This window comes from Periplaneta americana, chromosome 6 (genome assembly GCF_040183065.1).
Source record: "Periplaneta americana isolate PAMFEO1 chromosome 6, P.americana_PAMFEO1_priV1, whole genome shotgun sequence".
Classification (NCBI taxonomy): Eukaryota; Metazoa; Arthropoda; class Insecta; order Blattodea; family Blattidae; genus Periplaneta; species Periplaneta americana.
Window position 1 is genome coordinate 185,253,132 of NC_091122.1, and position 22,743 is coordinate 185,275,874.

Here is a 22,743-nt window from a genome sequence, read left to right on the forward strand (position 1 = left end):
AATCAAACGGTTTTCGTGTTGTTGAGCGACAAATTTAGCGTATTTTATAAAAACAAGCCTCTTTCAGCGCTCAGAACTCTGGAACCATTTATTGCAGAACATTGAACGAGAGCTTATTTTGAAGCTGACATTTGGTAGGTTATGATAAGAAGTAATCCTTATTTTTATTGTACACAGAGAGACAGATAATCTGATTTTACTTGCTTTTAGGCTTTTTGGCCATTTGTAAAAATGTAAAAAAATATTGAGAATAAACCTTGCATTATTAAGAGGGATTCGGCATTGTTTGCTTAGTGGCTCGGCAATAGGTTTCGAGGATATTAAATAGATTATTTTCACACGCCTGGACTTGAACGGCGCAGTACCGCACGCACTGGCCGAGAGCTGAAGATGAGCGAGCGTTGGGCTCATTTTACTCCTGTGTTTATGAAAACTTGTGATAAAGGTAGCACAGCCATGACTGCTAGACGACACATTACGTGTTTGTCTCCTGGCCTTGCTTGTCTCGACTACCTCCCGTCTCACAGTCAGCTGGTTAGTTCACGCGCGTACTATTTATTTTCTTTATTTGATATTTTCAATACGTTTTTATCAACGTACCACCAGTAAAAAATATGTGTTTATTTGTACTTTCAATGCGGAGTCTAACCATATATTTTTAAAATATTTTTTTTTCGTGGCCAAAGGTGTCTTAATGAAGAAAAATCTAAATTTCTCCATTTCCATAAAAAGTAAGAAAAACTGTTTACATGTCAATATAAACTTTAACTTCTCAGCATCAAAATAAACCATGATTTTGATCACTGGGTGAAAGGGTTTCGGAGTCACAACAGTTTAAAGTTGCTAATTTTATGAAAATACGATAAATTTTAAATATTATTAATTTAAACACTATTAAGTTCTGATGCCTCAAACTTTGCACAAAGCATTGTATCATAGTTGTCTACGGACAGAAAAAATTTCATTGTATTTAAAAATTGCAAGGTCAATTTTCTCTATATTTTGGTCGATTTGAGATGGAATAGCCCGTATAGACCACAGACAACCACATCAATAGCCCGCTATGAAACACTGCAGAAGTCTATAATTTGCTATATTGTCAATTTAAAATGCGATTATTTTGCCGATATAAGTGCTAAAAATATCTGCTAAATCCTTATATTAGTCATACAAATTTTACCCGCTAAACTGACACTGAAAAACGCCAGATATAGCGGGTAAACTCTGGTAACTATGGTGATTTAAGTAACTCAATTACGCGTCATCTTGTGTATCTGCGATCATGCGCAGTGTCTTGTATCTGGGACTTAGAATATTCTAACTATCCAGTCTTTCTTTGGGTAACTGCCATTTATGTTAAATATATTCCACTGGTCTATTCCGTTTTCTTATCTCTCTAGTGAGCTATAGCTTTAAGAAATTCTATTTCGCTTATATGTAATCGACTTATATCCTTTTTATTTATTTATTTATTTATTTATTTATTTATTTATTTATTTATTTATTTATTTATTTATTTTCACTGCTAGTAAGTTTGAAATGAATACAAGTTAATAAATAAAATGAAAGATAAACTAGCCCACTCCTGAATGAGTAAGACTCGTGCTCAGGAGGGGATTCCAATACAGACAAAAATAAAATTAAAATTGAGAGTGAATACAGATTAAATAGTGTTTAATATGTCCTTATCTATACATCCCAAAAAGAAAAGCGTCATAAGATGCTATGTTTGTCTTTGCACATTAATATATTCATAATTACAAATTCTAAACAAAAATAGCCCGAAGTAAAGAAAATTATGAAATAAGTAACAAAATTAACCAACGAGTACATACGTTCATCTATGCACAATAAAATTACGTGTTTCCAAATTGGAGTATCCTCTTACGGAGAGGCGTGTAATCCCTATGTCCCCCTCAGATATAAACCCGGTCACAATGTGAAGAAAATAATTAGTGGGGATTAGATAGACTTACCATGAAGCCGAGACGTCCATATATTCCAAGTAGGCTTGAGACCTGAAGCAAAAAACGATTCTGATGTAAAAACTTGTTTAATCACAAAAGTATTACTATCACTACTAACCTTACCCAGATGAAATGTTTTATTGAAAAGATAAGAAAATGAAATCCCTTGCTATGAAGACAATGAGAAACAAAAATCATTCCTTAAAAACTAAAAAGTATGAAATTTGACTACCTATAGTATTTTATTAACTGTACTTGTAGGCCTACGTTATTTACCAATACTATCTAGTACTATTGTACTATACTACTAAAAAATTAATTTATAAATGTTCGAGGAATATATTACGCCCGTTTTCAGCATTCCTGATATAAAAAAGCTCTGCGGTGTATCCCTGGAGAATGAAACTGGAGCTGTGTTAGTCCAATGTTTTATTTTTCTTTCTGTTTACAAGTGGATAGTATGGATCTATGATAAGAGAAGTGGTTAGTGTAATATAGGCGTATTTTTTCTTCATATGAAGCGACATTCCGAAATCAGTCCCAGCTCACTCGCCCAGTCCATTTGGCCTTTTTTATGATTTATACATTGTTATTTAGTTAACTGTACGAAGCCATAAGTGACACCAATAAGGCAACTAGGCCAGGAGATAATGGGGTAGGGTGGCAATTCCTTTCCCCCTCCATTGCATACAATCGCCAATTAGCTACATATTACACTAATCAGACTTCAGATGTATACAAACAATTGTTCTTCCTCTGACACATGTCGTCAAGTGAGATGTACTGCCTGGTAATATATGTACATATCAGCCAGAACCTCAGTCAGGATATATATATGATTTTTTTATAACTTTATCATTATATTTTAAGCTTATTCTCTTCCAAAACAACGCTGTTATTGCACATGTCACTTTCTTATTACTTAGTATTGAATGACAGATTGAAACAAAGCTAAGTAAATCACAAGCAAGACATCAATCGGCATATATGAACGGAGGGTTATAAACTTGTCAATTCATTTCCGTAGTCTATTACAATAAATATGTTACTTGTTTATCCCATCTTAAGTGTTGATCAATAATAATACGTATTTTACATGCGTGGATTTTGTCATAATATTATAATAATTATAATGGTATTACATGGTAAACTATTACAATGTATCAATTTATATAGGTTATATACTTGAGGTGCATAATTTAACTCTTGGATTAGTAATAGAAGAGGGATATCATCCTCAGAGTGGACCAATGCCATAAAGATGTCCACAAACATCGCAGCAGTACGATCGGTGCCAGGTCGTTCCTTTCAAGATCAAAACTGTCGTCTCCAGGATGCAGACGAAGTAGAAACCCTTGGGCATGTTCTGGGTTATTGCCCTAAAGGAGAACTACTGAGGAACAATTGCCACCATAAAGTGAGAAGCCCCATCGCAACCACTCTTCGGAAGGCAAAGTGGGAGGTTTATGAGGAAATGCACTGCTTGGCTGAGAATGGGTCAACGAGAAGAGCAGACATTATAGCCATCGATCGCCGGAATCAAAGAAGCCTCATTCTTGACCCCACTGTCCGTTTCAAGGATGATCAACAAGCCAATAACGTTAACAATGAAAAGAAGTCTATTTACAACCCATGTATTCCTCACTTCAGTGAGAGATACAAAATGAACATTAATACATGGGAAGTGAAAGGACTTCTTTTAGGCGCTAGGGGACTTCATTTAAGTTAAACAAAACCATTCTCATTTCTCTTAAATTTTCTAATGAGGACATTAACAAAATTTGTCTAATGGTATTGAGAGATTCATTATCCATTCTACACAATCACTTGTATAATACTATGTAATTTTTTTTTTCGCTTCATCTCATTACTCTTCAATGTATTTGCATCTCATGTTTCTCCGAACTGAAATTGTACTTTATTTTTAAATTTATCATTGTTCCGTATTCTCTCCGCAACTATATTGTATTTTTAATTTAACCTCTGCTTTGCATTCTGGATCCTAGTGGTCAGCCGTAGATTTCGGCCACATGTCCCAAATTGTGGAATTTGTTGTAGCACAATATTCTTAATCCGGTTTATAAAGAGTGCCTCTTGTGTGTAAACCAGAAAACTAAAATACATTGTTATTGCTGATAGGAACGGTGAACGGGAGAAAAGTTTGGGGCAGAAGAAGGTATCAGATGATCGACGACATTAAGATACGTGGGCCGTATGCGGAGACTAAAAGGAAGGCAGAAAACAGGAAAGATTGGAGAATGCTGAGTTTGCAGTGAAAGGGCTACCTTGGGCAGAAAACTATGAATTACTAAATTGTTACTGCGGTGCATATTAAATTATTTCATTTATGCGCTTCCAGCAGCAGCCTAAGAAAAACTATAAACAGTAATATATTCACAACATGGCAAGGGACCTGAATCGGTGTTAAAGGCCTATGGGAAAGCATGTGTCATCTCCATGGACATTATTTTATCTTCGAACTAACATAAAGACACAATTTCTCCGTCACAAATGTGGAGCTATAAAATTTCGCTTCTTTTCTTAAATCATCGCAGCTCAACTCAATTCCACTTGAAGGATATAGGCTAGTTCAAATATTTTTTCAGCACTTCATTGTAGACATAAATTATCATAATTATAAAATGAGTCAGATAAAGTCGCAAAGTTGTAGATGCGCAAATAAACGGGTTGAACTTCTCACCTTCGCTAGTCAACACGGTAATGGATCTGTTAATGAAGCCGTCTGAATGGGGAGCGGACAGTATAAAAGCAGGGGCAGCTGATGGTGTGGCACAGTGTACTCGAGGAGATCCTTCAAGAATCTGGAAGCAGCAGCGCGGATGAATATGGGACTTGTTCAGATTGTGTGTCTGGTGTTGGTAGCCTGCACTGCTACATTTGTGGACTCCAAGAAACTACGTAAGCAAAACTTTGTATCTTGCAATTTCACGCCTCATTACTCCAATACATGTTGTCATAATTTTATAAATCAAGTTGCACGTGACTTCAAGTGAGTAGGTTAAGTAACACATGTAGAAGAAGAAATTATTTTAAGATAACTTGAAGCGTTATTTTCAAAACGGTATCTGTAAAGAAATTGGAAATTTATCCTTTGAAGAGGTGGAAAAATTCAAATACATGGGAGCAACAGTAACAAATATAAATGATACTCGGGAGGAAATTAAACACAGAATAAATATGGGAAATGCCTGTTACTATTCGGTTGAGAAGCTTTTATCATCTAGTCTGCTGTCAAAAAATCTTAAAGTTAGAATTTATAAAACAGTTATATTACCGATTGTTCTTTATGGTTGTGAAACTTGGACTCTCACTTTGAGAGAGGAACATAGGTTAAGGGTGTTTGAGAATAAGGTGCTTAGGAAAATATTTGGGGCTAAAAGGGATGAAGTTACAGGAGAATGGAGAAAGTTACACAACACAGAACTGCACGCATTGTATTCTTCACCTGACATAATTAGGAACATTAAATCCAGACGTCTGAGATGGGCAGGGCATGTAGCACGTATGGGCGAATCCAGAAATGCATATAGAATGTTAGTTGGGAGGCCGGAGGGAAAAAGACCTTTGGGGAGGCCGAGATGTAGATGGGAAGATAATATTAAAATGGATTTGAGGGAGGTGGGATATGTTGATAGAGACTGGATTGATCTTGCTCAGGATAGGGACCAATGGCGGGCTTATGTGAGGGCGGCAATGAACCTCCGGGTTCCTTAAAAGCCAGTAAGTAAGTAAGTATCTGTAAAGAACTGTAGTTGTGAAGAACTGTACTCCACATGAGCCTAATTACGTATTTTCTGAGATAGAAAACGACCGGTAGGCTTGGACTATTCTTATCAAAATATAAGCATTACTGCACCAAATAGCACAGTTGAGTGCTTCCGTCAATCCGAAATATAGATTTTCTTATGGATAGTCATCACTAGACTGGGATTTTTGGACACTTAAATGAATACAGACACCTAAAAGAGGCTTGTAAAATAATAAAATAGGCACTTAAAATGATAAAGTATACCCTCAAAATTGTATGTTCTTCTAATAAATAAAAGTTAAGCCACCTTCATTAATGTTGGCTAGCTCTGAGGACGACCACAGAGGATGGTCGAAACGTTAGCTCTAGCAACAGACACGACGCCGCAGAAGCCCGGATAGTCACAACCCATGAATATTATAAAGATGAATAGAGATGATGATTGATGATGTTCAATGAAGATTTTAAAATGGTTGATGCAACTGTGTGAAGAGTCTTAGCTTATTTTTGCTGAAAGTAGCGCTAAAAGTTGACAATTAGAAGAAATAAAATCATATTATCATTTTACACATATTAAACTACCGAAAAACGATAAAAAAACAAAATTTCGTTTTTTGTCAAAATTCGGTGTACAGAGCGAATGAATAAATGAATTTCAAAATTTACGAGGTTATTATTCACGTCTTCGTTTACAAAACCACTACTTGGATTTAAAAAAAAATTGATATGTTTTAAATTCTCGAAATTTGGAATTTTTTTACAACTAATCAACATTTCCATCCTAGATCCCATAATTTTAAAAATATTGTAAATGTGTTCTGTCCTGCCAATTCCAGAAATTTCTGGCAACAACGCGAATCAGCATCATTAAATTATTTGCAGTGTAAATAGCAATTTTTATTTTTTATTTGTTTTTTTTTTAATTTTCCTGAAAATGTTTACTCAGAAATATTTTTATATTAATAATAGGACAAATCAAAGCAACGGAAATGAAATTTTTGAGGAGGACAGCAGGATATACTCTTTTAGACCGAAAAAGGAATGAAGAAATTTTAGAACAATTAGAAGTAGAGTCAGTAGAAGAAAAAGTCAGCAGATACAAATTCAATTGGCTAGATCATGTAAGAAGAATGGAAAATTCAAGAATCCCAAAAATTATGATGCAGTATAAACCTAGAGGACATCGTCGACCAGGAAGACCTTTAAGAAGACTGCTAGATGGGGCCGAAACAGGTCTACAGAGGCCTAATTCGTGAAGGATGATGATGATGATGATGATAGGACAAATATATTAATTCATATTACAGATCATGACCTATTATACAATAACCATGCAAACGTTCATGCAATTATCTTTAATAGTTTTTTAGTTTCGAGGGAAATGGTTTGAAAATTTTAAGTTTCGGAGGATAAGCGACAAACATAGCTGTGTACTACTATCCTGGTGTATATTTTAGCCATAAATAGGAAAGTTATAGAGATAATTAGATAAATATTTAACAGACAGAAAGGGGAATTCTATATGCCAGATCTTGAACAAAACAAAAAAATCAATTTTTGACTAGTTAAGATGGATGTGCCCCTGAACTTTCAACACTACTGAATAGTTGTGAGTATAGACAGAGTTGGGATGTTAGCGTTATGTTAAGTAGTGGGTAAAAAAATCATGTCGTGACGTAATAATGTTTCTCGCATTTCATCAAGTAAACAATAAAATTACAAAAATGAATCACTAACACAGGTAGCAAATCCACTCAAACAAACTTTTAGTAACAGATGTGCAATAAAGTTTAAACTTGTACATGAATTATCGCCCACAATAGTAATAATATTATGCGTTACAAGAGCGGTATGATGAAGTTTTCATGTTCGAGTAAAAGTTTGAAAAAGCGAAACGTAGTTGAGTTTTTTTAATTTCCGAGAACATGAAAACAAACATACCGCTCGTGTATCGTACATTATTTTGTGCGAAGATCGTTTATTACATACCTGAAAGAGGAATTTCTAATTAGTTGCAATGAAATCTCCAACTTGGTTTCTGTTCAATGACGGCAAATTTGTAAAACAAAATTATCTTCAACATTGTTGCTTTAAAATGTTTTCTGTGTTTACTATATTCCAGCAGGCCGTGATATACGTCTGTCTTCCCCCCCCCCAGTCTATAAATGCTAACTTAAAACAAACGGTAAGGTTATGTAATGATTTATTTTTAATTTTAATATTTTAACAATATTATTTATATAACATATTGCAGTATTAACATCGGCATCTGGAATCTTGTTGATTTTTTCACGGCTTCCTTAATGTTACTTGCATCACGAATGCAGTAACTTTAGTGGAGTTGTAGAGTTTACTTAATTTTTGCAAATATTTAAAAAGAATAATTAACAGTGCAATTTAGGTGAAATTGCAGTGGTAAGTTTCCAATTTATAATTATTACTATATTGAACGTCTCTAAAAATAATATGCTAAAAGCCTAAAGCAGTAAAATCAATATGTCACTTAAGCGGTAAGAAGAGGGAAATTGTTATGGGAATACTGAATGTGGAATTTTAGACTTACCGCGGATTGGTTTTGTGCGGAAACCAAGCAAATACGCACGATCTCGCACAAAACAATATTATCAGTTTACATTCTCTCCATTTAACAGAACTAGACTAAAGAACAGACAATGTATATTCTATTATCCATGTGCTAAAAAGGATAAATGTTCATCTCCCCTCTTGCTTAAAAAAGTCCCTTGTGCAGACACTTGCATTTCCCTATTTCGACTATGCGGACATTTTACTGACTGACCTCTCCAGCGACAACAAAATGAAACTTCAACGTGCTCATAATTTGTGTGTACGTTTTGTAAGCAATGTTCGTAAATATGATCATATTACCCCATCCCTGGAAGCAATAGGTTGGCTTAAACTAGATAAGAAAAGAAATTTACATTCACTTCTCTTTCTCTTCGAAATCTTGAACTCTTCTATTCCTTCGTACCTGTCGTCTCGCTTCACTTACCTTTCTTCCCACCATAATCGGAACACACGCTCTCGTCATGAAACAATACTAACAATACCATCCCATCGCACCTCCTCATACTCATCTTCTTTCACAATAGCCCTGCCAAGACTCTGGAATTCGCTACCTGCTAGCATCAGGGACTGTCGAAATAAAATTGAATTCAAACGAAAACTTACTAGGCACTTGGTCAGTAATTGATTACTTGTAAATAGTTTCTTTAATCTATCACAAAATATTTCAATATTCAGTAATTTCATCACTATACAATTTTGTTATTCTAGATTTAATTTGTAATTCAGTAAATATAAAATATTCTTTGTTTCTCTATGATAAATTATCTAGCTTTAATTATTCAGGTAATCTTTTCGTACTTTTATTTTATTGTAATTGTAAATTTAATACTAATTGTAATATTATTTGTAATTGTAATTGTAAATTTAATACTAATTGTAATTTTATTGTTGATATTGTAGTTGGAATCTCCTGATAGAGGGGCAGAGAAGGCCTGACGGCCTTATCTCTACCAGGTTAAATAAATAAATACAAATACAAATACAATGCAACTCAACACATTAATTGCACAAAGTAAGGCAATACAGACAACGTTGTTTACATTTCAGCACCTTCCTTCAAAACCTGCCCAAGAGACGCCCCCAATCTAGACGAATGTACCAGGGCGGCAGTTGAAGATGCCCTCACGAAGACATTGTATAAAGGTGAGTTACCTTCCACGTAATCTGAAGGAGTAAGACAACGGGAGCTGAATAAAATGCCATTCCAAAATTCTGAGATTATATTTATCAGATTTTATTACTAGAGAATCAGAAATGGAGAAGGAAACTTAAATTCAGTTACATGAAATACTACTGAAGTGTTCTAAATAATAATTATCAATTTAATGTTAGTTTTAATGTAAGACTACCGGATGCCGAATCGGCGGAAAACCAGAGATATTTCAATGTTCCAATTTATATACCGCATTGAAATACTAGTTACCCTAACTGTGTTAAGGAAAAAGTTTATTAAAGCTTTTCTTGTAAAGAAAAAAGGGTGAAAACTCGATATCCTCTCACGCAACACACGGAACAAAAACGTACTGTAGACCTTCCTAAATCACTGAAGATAACCTCAAAATTGTAACATACCACACCAGAGACGCGATGTAATCTGCAAAAGATTTATTTACTTAATAGGTAACAGTTCCGTATAGTATACAACACTCCATACTGGAAAATTAGCAAAGCAACATCTTTAGCACGACTTCTGGGTCATCCCAAACTCCAATCTCCAACCTCTGAGAGCGAGACCTTATATTTTATACTGTAGGCCTACTCGGTCAGTCATGATCTACTAATAATTAACAATAGCTATTTCAGTCGTAAAAACCTCATAAAATACCACATGAAGCTATGAAGTAATTACATAATTAAAATATGATCATCTGGTCCAGTGGGCATCCGTTTTTGGTGCAAGGATAATCGTTTAATATGTTTCTAAGTTAATATTGAATAGCTAGAAATTGGAACTCGCTTCCGAGTGATTTAAGGGGTTGTTGGACAATAACTTCATTTAGGTCAAAATTACATAAATTCTTACTTAACAGATGAATTCCTGATTAATATTTGTTACTTATAATGAAACTAACATCTGTCCATTCTTCTTATTATTATTATCATTAATTTCTCTAAATAGATTTACAAAACCTCTAATGGCAATTACATTAATATTCTCATTATAGAAATAGAAATATATATATTCTCCCTGCAACATAGTCCTAGTAAGCTTATATTAAATTAATTTTCATCATTTTACTAGCTATCTCAAATATTAAATTAATTATAATTCATTGAATTAAATTAGCTCATAAATTAAGTTACTACTTTACCTTATAGATTTATCTAAATTTAAATAAATGTGTAGTGAAGAATATTGCTGGAGAACCTTTTAAGTGTAGTGTAAATATTTGTAATTTAAATTTATGTATTGTATTGATTAAGGCTGGTTGAGTGGAAGAGATGGCCTTATGGCCTTAACTCTACCAGCGAAAATAAAACATTATTATTATTATTATTATTATTATTATTATTATTATTATTATTATTATTACATTGTTTAATAAATCACTTCAAGTCAATGTGAATATCCTATAATGTGAATTGTTTACGAAGATACTTTTTTGTATCGACCTGGTTGGCGAGTTGGTATAGCGCTGGCCTTCTATGCCCAAGGTTGCGGGTTCAATCCCGGGCCAGGTCGATGGCATTTAAGTGTGCTTAAATGCGACAGGTTCATGTCAGTAGATTTACTGGCATGTAAAAGAACTCCTGCGGGACAAAATTCCGGCACATCCGGCGACGCTGATATAACCTCTGCAGTTGCGAGCGTCGTTAAATAAAACATAACATTTTTTTTTACTTTTTTGTGTTAGCGCCGTTGTGCATCATTGTTTACATATATAACAGAAAACGAAAATTAATTTGGCACACAAACATTATTTTAATAAATAAAGGGAACAAATCCTCTGATTGAGGTTCTGTCTGATATCTTACATCTATTATCAGGCAGTACATCTCACTTGACGATATGTGTCAGAGGAAGAACAATTGTTTGTATACATCTGAAGTCTGACTACTGTAATATGTAATCGGCGACGTATTCAATGGAGGGGGAAAGGAACTGGCTACCCTACCCCATTATCTTCTGGCCTAGTTGCCTCATAAGTGATGCCTTCTTGGTATCACTTGTAAGGTTCAGACGTGTCTTCGAACAGTTGTCTAAAGGAAAAAGGGGAACAAATATGCCAGAAAGCAATACAAAATGTGTACTTAGAGAATAATGAATAGGTCTACTTAATATGTGCCACGTGTATACTTGTAAAGTTATTCCATTTCTCACTTTCATTTGATCATGAAATAACGTAACACAAATCAGACATCAATCCCGTCTATGTGTGATGAGGGAGGATAACGAAGTTTTAATAAAAGGAAAGTTACAGGTCCATCCATTCCATTGAAAGAAAAGTACTGTAGACCTAACATGAAATATGGAACATAAATAATTTATTCTAATCTTACCATCGCTCTCCATCCTCTTTGTATTTCCCCTAGTATTATATTATTATGAAAACAGTTTTTACTTCGTACATGCCTGCAAATGTCCTGGGAACGACATAACCACACTTTCGTAACTGCCGGTCTGCACTGTCGAAGAACATACAGTTTTGTAGTTATGGAATAGATGTGATTACAATAGAAAGTGATTCCTAATGTGTTGAGAGAATATGTGTGGAGTAATTTTATGCAGCAATTTACGTGAATTAAATTGTGAAGGATTTACTGGAAGCATGAATCCACGACTGAAAACAAGTGATTGATTGAACTGAATTTTGTAGCTACGAAGCTAGACGATACTAGCGCACACAAGTAAAATAGTGTACGTATGCTTTAATATTATTTGTATGTATTTGTTACAGGCGATCCCAGCTTAGGAATCCTACCTCTCGATCCGCTGGCTATCACTACTCTTGCTATTGGTAGAGGGACAGGCAGTGTGAACATCGATATTACGTTCAACAACCTCAAAGTATATGGGCTGAAGAACCTCAGCGTGGCCAAATTCCAGTAAGTCTCTATTTCTGTTGTGTTATTTCACCTTACGTTGTATAGTCTATTTTTGCAACTAATATACTATTTCGCAGGTCTTCGAAAATAAACAGTCATTATCAATTCTGGCTTCCTGAATACTAGGCCTATTCAATTCTAGTCTTCAGGATTTTACATCTTATCAGGGGAGATTTATACAATTTTGGTCCCTAGGTTGGCCTCGATTTCAACAGGCTCTCTCACTTCTGCCCCTTTACCGCTTGTCTGTATTAGAGATGGGATAAACTGTTCTTTTTAAGAAACAGTTTCCACTGTAACTGTTTCATGAACGAAGCTGTTCCAAAATAACAGTTCAAAGGAACAGTTTCATAAGAATATGTTTACAACATCAGTGCCAACTGTTCCAAGTGTTCCAACTGTTTCAATCTCTCAGCTGCTTCGGGAACATGTTTCAAGGCCCTTGAATCGCCTTTAAATCAGCTGTTCAGTATATTATGACGACGAAAATCATTTTTCGTAGGTTACTGTTAAAGAGTACAGTAAGTAACTACAATTCTTGGAGCAACAGTAACAAATATAAATGACACTCGGGAGGAAATTAAACGCAGAGTAAATATGGGAAATGCCTGTTATTATTCGGTTGAGAAGCTTTTGTCATCTAGTCTGCTGCCAAAAAATCTGAAAGTTAGAATTTATAAAACAGTTATATTACCGGTTGTTCTGTATGGTTGTGAAACTTGGACTCTCACTCTGAGAGAGGAACATAGGTAAAGGGGTTTGAGAATAAGGTTCTTAGGAAAATATTTGAGGCTAAAAGGGATGAAGTTACAGGAGAATTGAGAAAGTTACACAACGCAAAACTGGACGCATTGTTCTTCACCTGGCATAATTAGGAACATTAAATCCAGACGTTTTAGATGGGCAGGACATGTAGCACGTATGGACGAATCCAGAAATGCATATAGAGTGTTAGTTGGGAGGCCGGAGGGAAAAAGACCTTTGGGGAGGCCGAGACGTAGATGGGAAGATAATATTAAAATGGCTTTGAGGGAGGTGGGATATGATGACAGAGACTGGATTAATCTTGCTCAGGATAGGGACCTATGGCGGGCTTATGTGAGGGCGGCAATGAACCTTCGGGTTCCTTAAAAGCCAGTAAGTAAGTTGCTTCCTTTTCGAGATAAAAGTTGTTTTATATTAAACTTTTCATACAATTGGTCTTCCAGTGCTGCAGTTGTAGCCAATTGGTAAGACTTGTTTCCCCATATATTATAAAAATTGGGACCTTTGGAACATTAATATACCGGGTGTAGCTAGGTTCTGGTAGACCCCAAACATATTTTACGATTTACGTGAAAGTGTTTATGTGATATGAAAGTGTTATTTAAATCCAGTGGCGGCTCGTGATAAAATATTGCGTGTGTTCCAAAATCGAAGAGAGTTAGAAATCGTACTTTTAGCCTAATGTGAAATATCATGATTCCAATATTTCACTAGCGAAAAAAACCGTATATAAATTCAAAACAACATGTAATAATAATAATAATAATAATAATAATAATAATAATAATAATAATAATAATGAAACCCAGTCTTTTTATTTCCAATTTTTCCTGGTAAGCCAGTTTACCCAGTTCTTTACTATTCAAAATTACTTGAACAGAGTTAATTGTTTACGTTTGTTAAAAATTAATACATACCACAGTGCCGTTATTTACAAACGCGTGTGTTCGGTAATATATTTTGATTCACAACACACTGATACACTGTAGCCTATACCAGTACTGTAATCCCATTCGCAAAGATTGATTTCTATAAATACATGCCAGTAAATATTATTCTTAAATAATATACACCACATTCATATATTTAAATTCATACCACCATCACATTCAGCCAGCACGTGTTTGAAAGCCAAACTATGCTATAGTATAGTAATTCACAAAATACACTCTCGTAGCAGCACTGTACACACACCCACATGAAGTAAACGTTCTGACAGTGAGATGCTGACACCTATAGGCTATTAAATTTCCTCCTCGAGATATGGCACGTGAACGATAGGGATCGATGCACCTGACATCTGTAGGATAGATTCACTGTTCAATTAACGCTTTGTGCTCTTGACGAGTCATAAGCGGCCAGCAAAAGACACTTTTCTCCCGCGCATGCGTGAAATTCCTGTAACCTTCTTGAAAAGAGCACGGCTTGTACGTGAACGGATGTTGCCAAGTTTACATAAGAAGTTTATGCAAGATGCGGGAAGTTTAAAATACTGGATTCTGATATTATACATCCCCACTACGTCAATACGGTATTAAATAATAAAAGTAGTCGTGCATTAATGGAAACAAGGTGTTCACGTGCTCTTGTGCTCTTATTGACGCACCGCCACTGTTTAAATCCCATTTCCGCCTCGTCTTCAAATTCTGAATCTAATGTCCAGGTTTGAATTGATAGTCTTTTGCCAAGGAAACAACAATATCTGCTACGGAGTTATTGGGGTTTAAAAAGGGCGCTACTATGGCTATTTGCGCCCTTATCTGGTATGGAAGATCGCGGTTGAAACAAATGAGGTTTGTTGTAGCGGATGTGGACAAATTATTGCACAATTATTTAGCAATTAAAACCATCGGTGATGCAAACTGGAGCGTTACTATTATACTAGTGCAGAAGAGATGGCTATGCTTAGGCTATTAACATTTGGCGAGTGCAGAAGAAATGCACAGACAGCTTGAGTTTTGAATACTGATCGTAAACATCCAGCTACAAATTATTCGGCGATACCTGGCTAGGGAACAATGAATCTGTTTTGTGGCCAGCTAGGTCACCTGACTTATCAGTGTTAAGGTACGATCACACGTCGCTACTTTTGCAGCGATCCAGTACAAAAAACTGCGCAACTCTCGTACTGCGACGTGTGAACAACGGTGCAACCCGAAAAGTGGCGGCTGCCGAACCTGCTGCCCGCTACTTTTCCATGCTGCGCGCAACTTAAAAGTAGCGACGTGTGAACAGGGTTCTCAGGGTTGCAGCCGCAGCATTTTTTATATCGGTTTTGTTGAAACTTTTGCTGCGGTTGCAACCAGCGTTGCCACCCAAATGTGCCAATGATACTTTTATTGTTTGGATGCATTTTAATGTTAGATGTGATGAAAATAAATTATTTGTAACACTTATTAAATGCACAACACAGTCTGAGCATATTTGCTGATGATATAATTCATTTTTTTAATTTTCTGTAGCGTAGTTTCAAACAGCAGGGCTGCCAACATTATTACGTGAATATGCTGTTGGTTATCATTTAAGTATATAGGCGTTTTTAAAAGCTTTATAGTAAAAATAATGCCAATTTCTGAATACTAGATACGACAGAAAAGCAAATAATAGATAAGTAAGCTTTCGCATGAGTTTCTTAATAATGCGAACATAACCACAAAATGTATATTGGGAAGTCAACACGGAGATGGAAACCTGCAGCATGACTGCGGCTGCAAAAGTAGCGCCTTGCGTGTGAACAGACTCGCAACCTCCAGTTGCAACTTTTGCAGCACTCGGGTTGCGCAGCACGAAAAGTAGCGTGCAGCGCGCTACTTTTGGCTTACGTGTGAACACGACACGCAACTTTTGCAGCTGCAGTACAAAAGTTGCGCAGCAAAAGTAGCGACGTGTGACCGTACCTTTAGACTTCTTTGTGTTTCATCACTTAAAAAATTTAGTTTATTCAAAACCATCAACGACTTTACAAGACTTACAAAATCGACTCACAACAGCAATAGCTGCTAAAAATCCCGTAAATGAAAGAACTAGGTTATGTCAAGATGCTGATGGTAGACATTTTGAATAACTACATTAATTAATTAATAATTGAGGAGAAAAATTCGCTCCGGCGCCGGGGATTTTTTTCCTCAAATATTAATTGTCAACATTACAGAGATTATTCTGTGGGACAAATTAATAAATTCATAATAAACATACATTAAGTCATGCATTATTAATCAGGATTAATGCGTCGAAATGTGTTTGTTCTGTGTAAAGAACCCAAGTTTCAATAAATTATTATTCAAAGCCTATGTTACTTCTAATTTAACGTCATTTACAAAAAGACGAACAACACAAATTTCCTTCATTGTATATCATTGAACTCAGAATCTATAGATGATACGTCACATGAAAGAAAATACAGGGTGCTCCATTTGAAAATATGGAAGTTAACACCATGTCCTGTTAAACCGAAAATGGTAGTTAAATAACACTTGCAAATGTTGGCGTATTTTATATCATATAAACACTGTTCTAAGTTTCACGTAAATCGAAGCATAAATGTAAAATATACATATTTGGGGTGTACCAGAATCCACTTAACACCTGGTATACGTTTCGTATTATTATTATTATTATTATTATTATTATTATTATTATTATTATTATTATTACCACCATTTCAGCCACAACGTAGAGGAATATACAATCACTGCTGAAGCCATAGTTCCTGACTTGCGTTTAGAAGGAGATTACGACATGGAAGGAAAGATTCTTCTGTTACCCGTCACAGGCAAAGGAAAATCCACCATCTCATTCAGTAAGTACATTACTTTGAGAATGGTACTGTACAAAGCGCGCCCAGATTACACAGTTACAAAAAGCTTGAGATTAAAAATTAATTTCTTCGACTGTAGAAATTTTTTCAAAGGAGACATAAAAAGTAGATAACAAAATTGTTTAACAGACTTTCACGATGTAACATTTTATTTGGTGACTAATAACTAGAGTCCTGCGTTTGGTTACTTTGAATATAAGTTGGCTTAAACTAGATAAGAAAAGAAATTTACATTCACTTCTCTTTCTCTTCGAAATCTTGAACTCTTCTATTCCTTCGTACCTGTCGTCTCGCTTCACTTACCTTTCTTCCCACCACAATCTGAACACACGCTCTCGCCATGAAACAATACTAACAATACCATCCCATCGCACCTCCTCATCCTCTTTCACAATAGCCCTGCCAAGACTCTGGAATTCGCTACTGCTAGCATCAGGGACTGTCGAAATAAAATTGAATTCAAACGAAAACTTACTAGGCACTTGGTCAGTAATTGATTTCTTGTAAATAGTTTCTTTAATCTATCACAAAATATTTCAATATTCAGTAATTTCATCACTATACAATTTTGTTATTCTAGATTTAATTTGTAATTCAGTAAATATAAAATATTCTTTGTTTCTCTATGATAAAGTCGACCTGGTTGGCAAGTTGGTATAGCGCTGGCCTTCTATGCCCAAGGTTGCGGGTTCGATCCCGGGCCAGGTCGATGGCATTTAAGTGTGCTTAAATGCGACAGGCTCATGTCAGTAGATTTACTGGCATGTAAAAGAACTCCTGCGGGACAAAATTCCGACACATCCGGCGACGCTGATATAACCTCTGCAGTTGCGAGCGTCGTTAAATAAAACATAACATCATTATCTATGATAAATTATCTAGCTTTAATTATTCAGGTAATCTTTTCGTACTTTGATTTTATTGTAATTGTAAATTTAATACTAATTGTAATTTTATTGTTCATATTGTAGTTGGAATCTCCTGGTAGAGAGGCAGAGAAGGCCTGACGGCCTTATCTCTACCTGGTTAAATAAATAAATACTAATACTAAGTTAGGTGTACATCGATAATACTAGCAAGTCAACAGTTCACGCTTCAACCTCGCAGTTGATGCAGCGTCGTCAAATAACCAAGTAAAAAATACAATGCAAGCTTGTGTATCTTGTTAGCAATTTCTGACAGGCTTGCATTTCGTTAACCAAATAATCGGGAACCCAACAGTAAATTAATAAATATATCGATTGGGAACTGAACTCTCTGCGTTGAGATATTACTATAATCAGTTTACTGTTGCTTATTACAGCTGAATGATTTACTAAATATCCATTACACACAATTAACAGGTGACCTTAAAGCCGTCGTGAAGCTGGTCGGGGAGCCATTCACCAAGAACAATCAGAAGTTCATCAAGATTACCGTGTTCGATGTCCAGATGTTCCCGAAGAAAATGCAAATGCATTTTGACAACCTCTTCAATGGAGACCAAGCTCTTGGTAAGTTTTTATATTCACTTAGTAAACGTTACTTTTACTTAAAACTGCTGGATTGTACTAGGTGACCATTTTGTTCGTGGAACGTAAACAGCTGCGCTGAGATCTTATGTTGTTACTATGTTGGAAAGGGAAAGATATACAGTCTTACTAATAAACCGTGTATAGTTTTTATACGAGACTTATGCAGCGTTGAAACAGAAAACGTTACTAATAAACTGTGAATAAGCTATGTACGTATAAACAGGCTGTAACTATACAATGGGAATTGCTTTGCAGTAGTTATATACATGAAACCCCTTGTTTAAGCGTTGTATATAGCGAAAAAATGGCCGCCCCTCTAACAGCTGTTCGTATCGACTGTCATTTTATGATGATGGCTACCTTGTAACCACAGAAGAACAAACCAAAGATCATAGAATTATTAGAATAATATTGCTGTAGCTTGTACTCTTTGACCAAAATGTAGTGTGGTAATCGATTAGAGCCAGTTGTACTATCGATACTTAACACGCCACACTAGAGCGCTCTACCGGATGCAATAGAGAACCTCAGATATTCTATTACCTTTCGTAACGAAGTAATGACGAAACTATGACGTAGCTGTGTAACAGGTGTACTGTTATACACGACGTATGTATTGATTATTAGTAAGGAATTTACACACGGCTTATAAACGAGGTACTCAATGTATAAGTATAAGACAGTTGAACGTCTGTATATAGAGTTTTTATTAGTAAGACCGATAGTCTATGACTAGAATAAGAGAGCGATCGTACTGCACAAGCTTCGTAACAGCAGCACGCGGTGTTAGTACCAGTGGCGTAGCATGACATTTTCAGCAGGGGAAGCTAATTCGAGTTGTCTTCATGCAATATGAGAAAACGTATTACAAAAATACAGTCTTAAAATAAACAGTAGTCAATATCAAGTCAGCAGTCGAAGATTGGTTGGAACCTCGTAATACCAATAAGACATGACCTCAAATGGTACGTAGTAAAATATGATTTCCAGTGGCGTAGCGTCAATGTAAGCTAAAAAGCTAAGCTTCCCCAGTTAATAATAATTTCATAATAAACCTGCAGTTTATGAACAAAATTATTTCTTAATTTTAATAGAGTTTATATTTATGCGTTAAATATTGTGATGCGGCAGCTCAGGATGATTTGTGATGCAGCACTTTTGTTCGTAAGTCAGTCTTGATAGTACAATTGTCCTAAAAAATTCAAGTATATTAGTGTCAGAAACTGTTATTTCACTCATTATTTATTATATCAGCCACAATGCACACTAACACTTCAACTGAACACAACTGACGAAAAGGAATAACTCGGAAACTACTTATTTTCAATGTCAAAGCTAGCTTCTTGCTAGCCTTGCGACCAGGATAATTTATTAGAAAGGGATGGAAAATCTGCGGGGTGGGTTACACAGAAGAAACCAGTCTGCTTGGAAGCTGGTGTGTGCAGGCTTCTTGTTTACTGCTGCATCACAAATCATCCTGAACTGCCGCATCACAATATTTAACGGGTAAATATAAATTCTATTAAAATTAATAAATAATTTTGTCCATAGACTGCAGGTTTATTATGAAATTATTATTAACTGGGGAAGCTGAGCTTTTTAGCTTACATTGACGCTACGCCACTGGTTAGTACAGACCCAGAAACAAAATTTGGGCCACCTGAATTTTGTTTCTGGATCTGTACAAGCGACTGCCATTATTATTATTATTATTATTAGTATTATTATTATTATTATTATTATCATTATTATCCCCATCATCATCACTGTCACAGAAGATCTGATATAACATTCATTAAACAGACGGACAGAGCAACTAAGGTTTACAGTAACATGATTCTCCGAAGTTCCAACTTACTCGTACAGCAAGACCAGTCTTATAGACTTAAGCGTAACACCGGTATGCAACCATTTTACTTCAGAAAAATTGTTCATATTTTTCAGTCCCCCATTATGGGTAGTCACAAAACCCACATTTCATATCATTCACTATTATACCGTTGTTATTTAGTCAACTGTCCGAAGACAGGTCTGAACCTCGCAAGTGATACCAACATGGCACCACTTATGAAGCAACTAGGCAAGGAGATAATGGGGTAAGGTGGCAGTTACTTTCCCCCTCCATTGCATGTATCGTCGATTAGCTACAATTCACTATAATTACTTACTTATGGCTTTTAAGGAACTCGGAGATTCATTGCCGCCATCGGTCCCTATCCTGAGCAAGATTAATCCAGTCTCTACAATCATATCCTACCTCCGTCAATTGAATTTTAATATTATTCTCCCATCTACGTCCCAGTCTCCCCAAAGGTATTTTCCCCTTCAGCCTCCCAACTAAAAACACTATATACAATTGCATAAATATATTATTATTATTATTATTATTATTATTATTATTATTATGTTAAATGTGGTAATTTATACAAAACAATAATTAAAACTTAATAAAATGATATAAATGAACAATTATAAACAATGTATCTCTCAACGTCTTTCATAGAAAATATTGCTAAGAAACATGAAAAAATAAACTTAATTTTTGCATTTATTTGCATGGCTTTTCCTAGGAACTGGTAGGTATAAGCCTAGATCATATATGTAACAGATATGTCGGAGTTATAGGCTTTGAGGTTAACAACTTTTGTCAGGTTTACTACGCTGCCATCTAGTTGTTACATAAGGAGTCACGTCATAATTCCCATTTGAATTGCATTAGCAACTGTGCTGCCATCTCGTGTTCGTTTAAGGCGGACGGGTGGCGATCCTGGCGGTTGTTCTCTTCAAAGTGCTGCCGATTTTAACGTAGCGAGTAGTTATCTGTTACATATATGATCTAGGGTATAAGTTCCTTCAATTTATGCTTCTTTTGTGAAAAGGAAAGTTTTTTAAGAGGTGCTTAAAGTTACTTCGTGTTCAAGTGTACCGCCAAAGAAAATAATTCCAAAAGCACGTGCAGAGCTATATTGGTAACCTGCATAATGAAGTCGTTATTGTATCTTCCTGTTTGTCGCTAGTTGCAAGTAATTTACTTTATCAGAGTTTAAACGTCGTTGGACTTTTTTTTAATGTTTGTTTAAATTTTGAAGTTCTTCCTTAAATAATTACACAAAACCCTGACGTGATACAGAAGATCTGAATATAGAATCGGATTCAGGATACTTCATTTTCCCACAACAATTGACTGTTGCATGGTTACTAATTATGACGTGTACATATGACGTAGGAACAATATTTAATTATATTACTATCCACTAGAGGTACATATGTATCTTCAATGCTAGATATAGTGTTAAACTGAACGCACTGTTCAAACATTTCATAAGCCGTACTTTTTTCAATAAGCCTAATATGAATTTTGATCTTCTGTAGATTCCAGTTTAATGTTAAGCCTATCCTTGAGTCTGTTTTCCTGTCTCAGGCAAGACAATGAACAAGCTGCTCAACGACAACTGGGAAATAGTGATGGCGGACATGAGGCCCGGCATCGAGGCTGCCCTGGAACAAGTGTTCACCACCATCTCCAACCAGATCTACACCAACGTCCCCTACGACGACATCTACCCTCCGACATCGAACTGAGGCTGTCTCTGATGTGGACAAACGCGATGTCTAAACATGCTGTATTAAAAATGTTATGTTTATGCTCTTTCAATAAAATGTAGTAACAATTTAACAGACCTTCATCTTTAGTTAACATTTCAATCTACAATTCTTCCACAAGCCTTTCGCTAATTTAACAGTCCGTATCATGAAGATGACACACATTTCCTCCACATACTTTCCCGAGTATCGTAACAAATTGAGACAGGAAAATCAAGAACTCTCTAACTCCAATAAACCAAATTTTACTTATTATTTCTCTTACTAACTTTAAATATTATACATTTATCTATTAATATTGTGTAAAATTACATTATTTATTAATTAAATACTTCAAAACCTAAATTTTCACATTATCTTACGCTACAATTTGAAATAAACACTGCTGGAGTTAGTGGTTTTCTGACTTCCACAGTGTGTGAATTAAGTAAAGTGAATAAATATGAGCCATGTGAAGAAAAAAAGATAAGTATATCATAGTTCCCTTATGACACATTGGAAAATACGATAAAATGGAAGTTTATTATTAAGATTAACATTGCTATATTCTTTTTTTAATTTCAAATATATGAGACAGAAAATCACAAATTACCATAAAGCACATCAAATTACACAAATAAAACCACAAACAATATTAAAATGTTAACACAGTCTCATTCATGTTACAGATTATGT

At 35.3% G+C, this 22,743-nt stretch overlaps 1 protein-coding gene across 1 annotated transcript; it reads left to right on the forward strand.

Annotated features, from left to right (window-relative positions):
• The first annotated feature begins 4,728 nt into the window (after positions 1–4,728).
• On the forward strand, positions 4,729–22,141 carry LOC138702122 (protein takeout-like). The gene is made up of 6 exons (XM_069829716.1): positions 4,729–4,886; positions 9,370–9,465; positions 12,222–12,369; positions 16,800–16,933; positions 18,295–18,444; positions 21,887–22,141. The coding sequence occupies exons 1-6, from the start codon at positions 4,808–4,810 to the stop codon at positions 22,045–22,047; spliced, it is 768 nt and encodes a 255-aa protein (XP_069685817.1). The 5' UTR covers positions 4,729–4,807; the 3' UTR covers positions 22,048–22,141.
• The last annotated feature ends 602 nt before the right edge of the window (positions 22,142–22,743 follow it).

Excerpts from the sequence above, each read along its gene's own strand:
- LOC138702122 (XM_069829716.1), top strand. The coding sequence starts at position 4,808 with ATGAATATGGGACTTGTTCAGATTGTGTGTCTGGTGTTGGTAGCCTGC. Across the intron at positions 4,887-9,369 it reads TGTGGACTCCAAGAAACTAC|CACCTTCCTTCAAAACCTGC; the intron begins GTAAGCAAAACT and ends TTTACATTTCAG. Across the intron at positions 12,370-16,799 it reads CTCAGCGTGGCCAAATTCCA|CCACAACGTAGAGGAATATA; the intron begins GTAAGTCTCTAT and ends CCACCATTTCAG.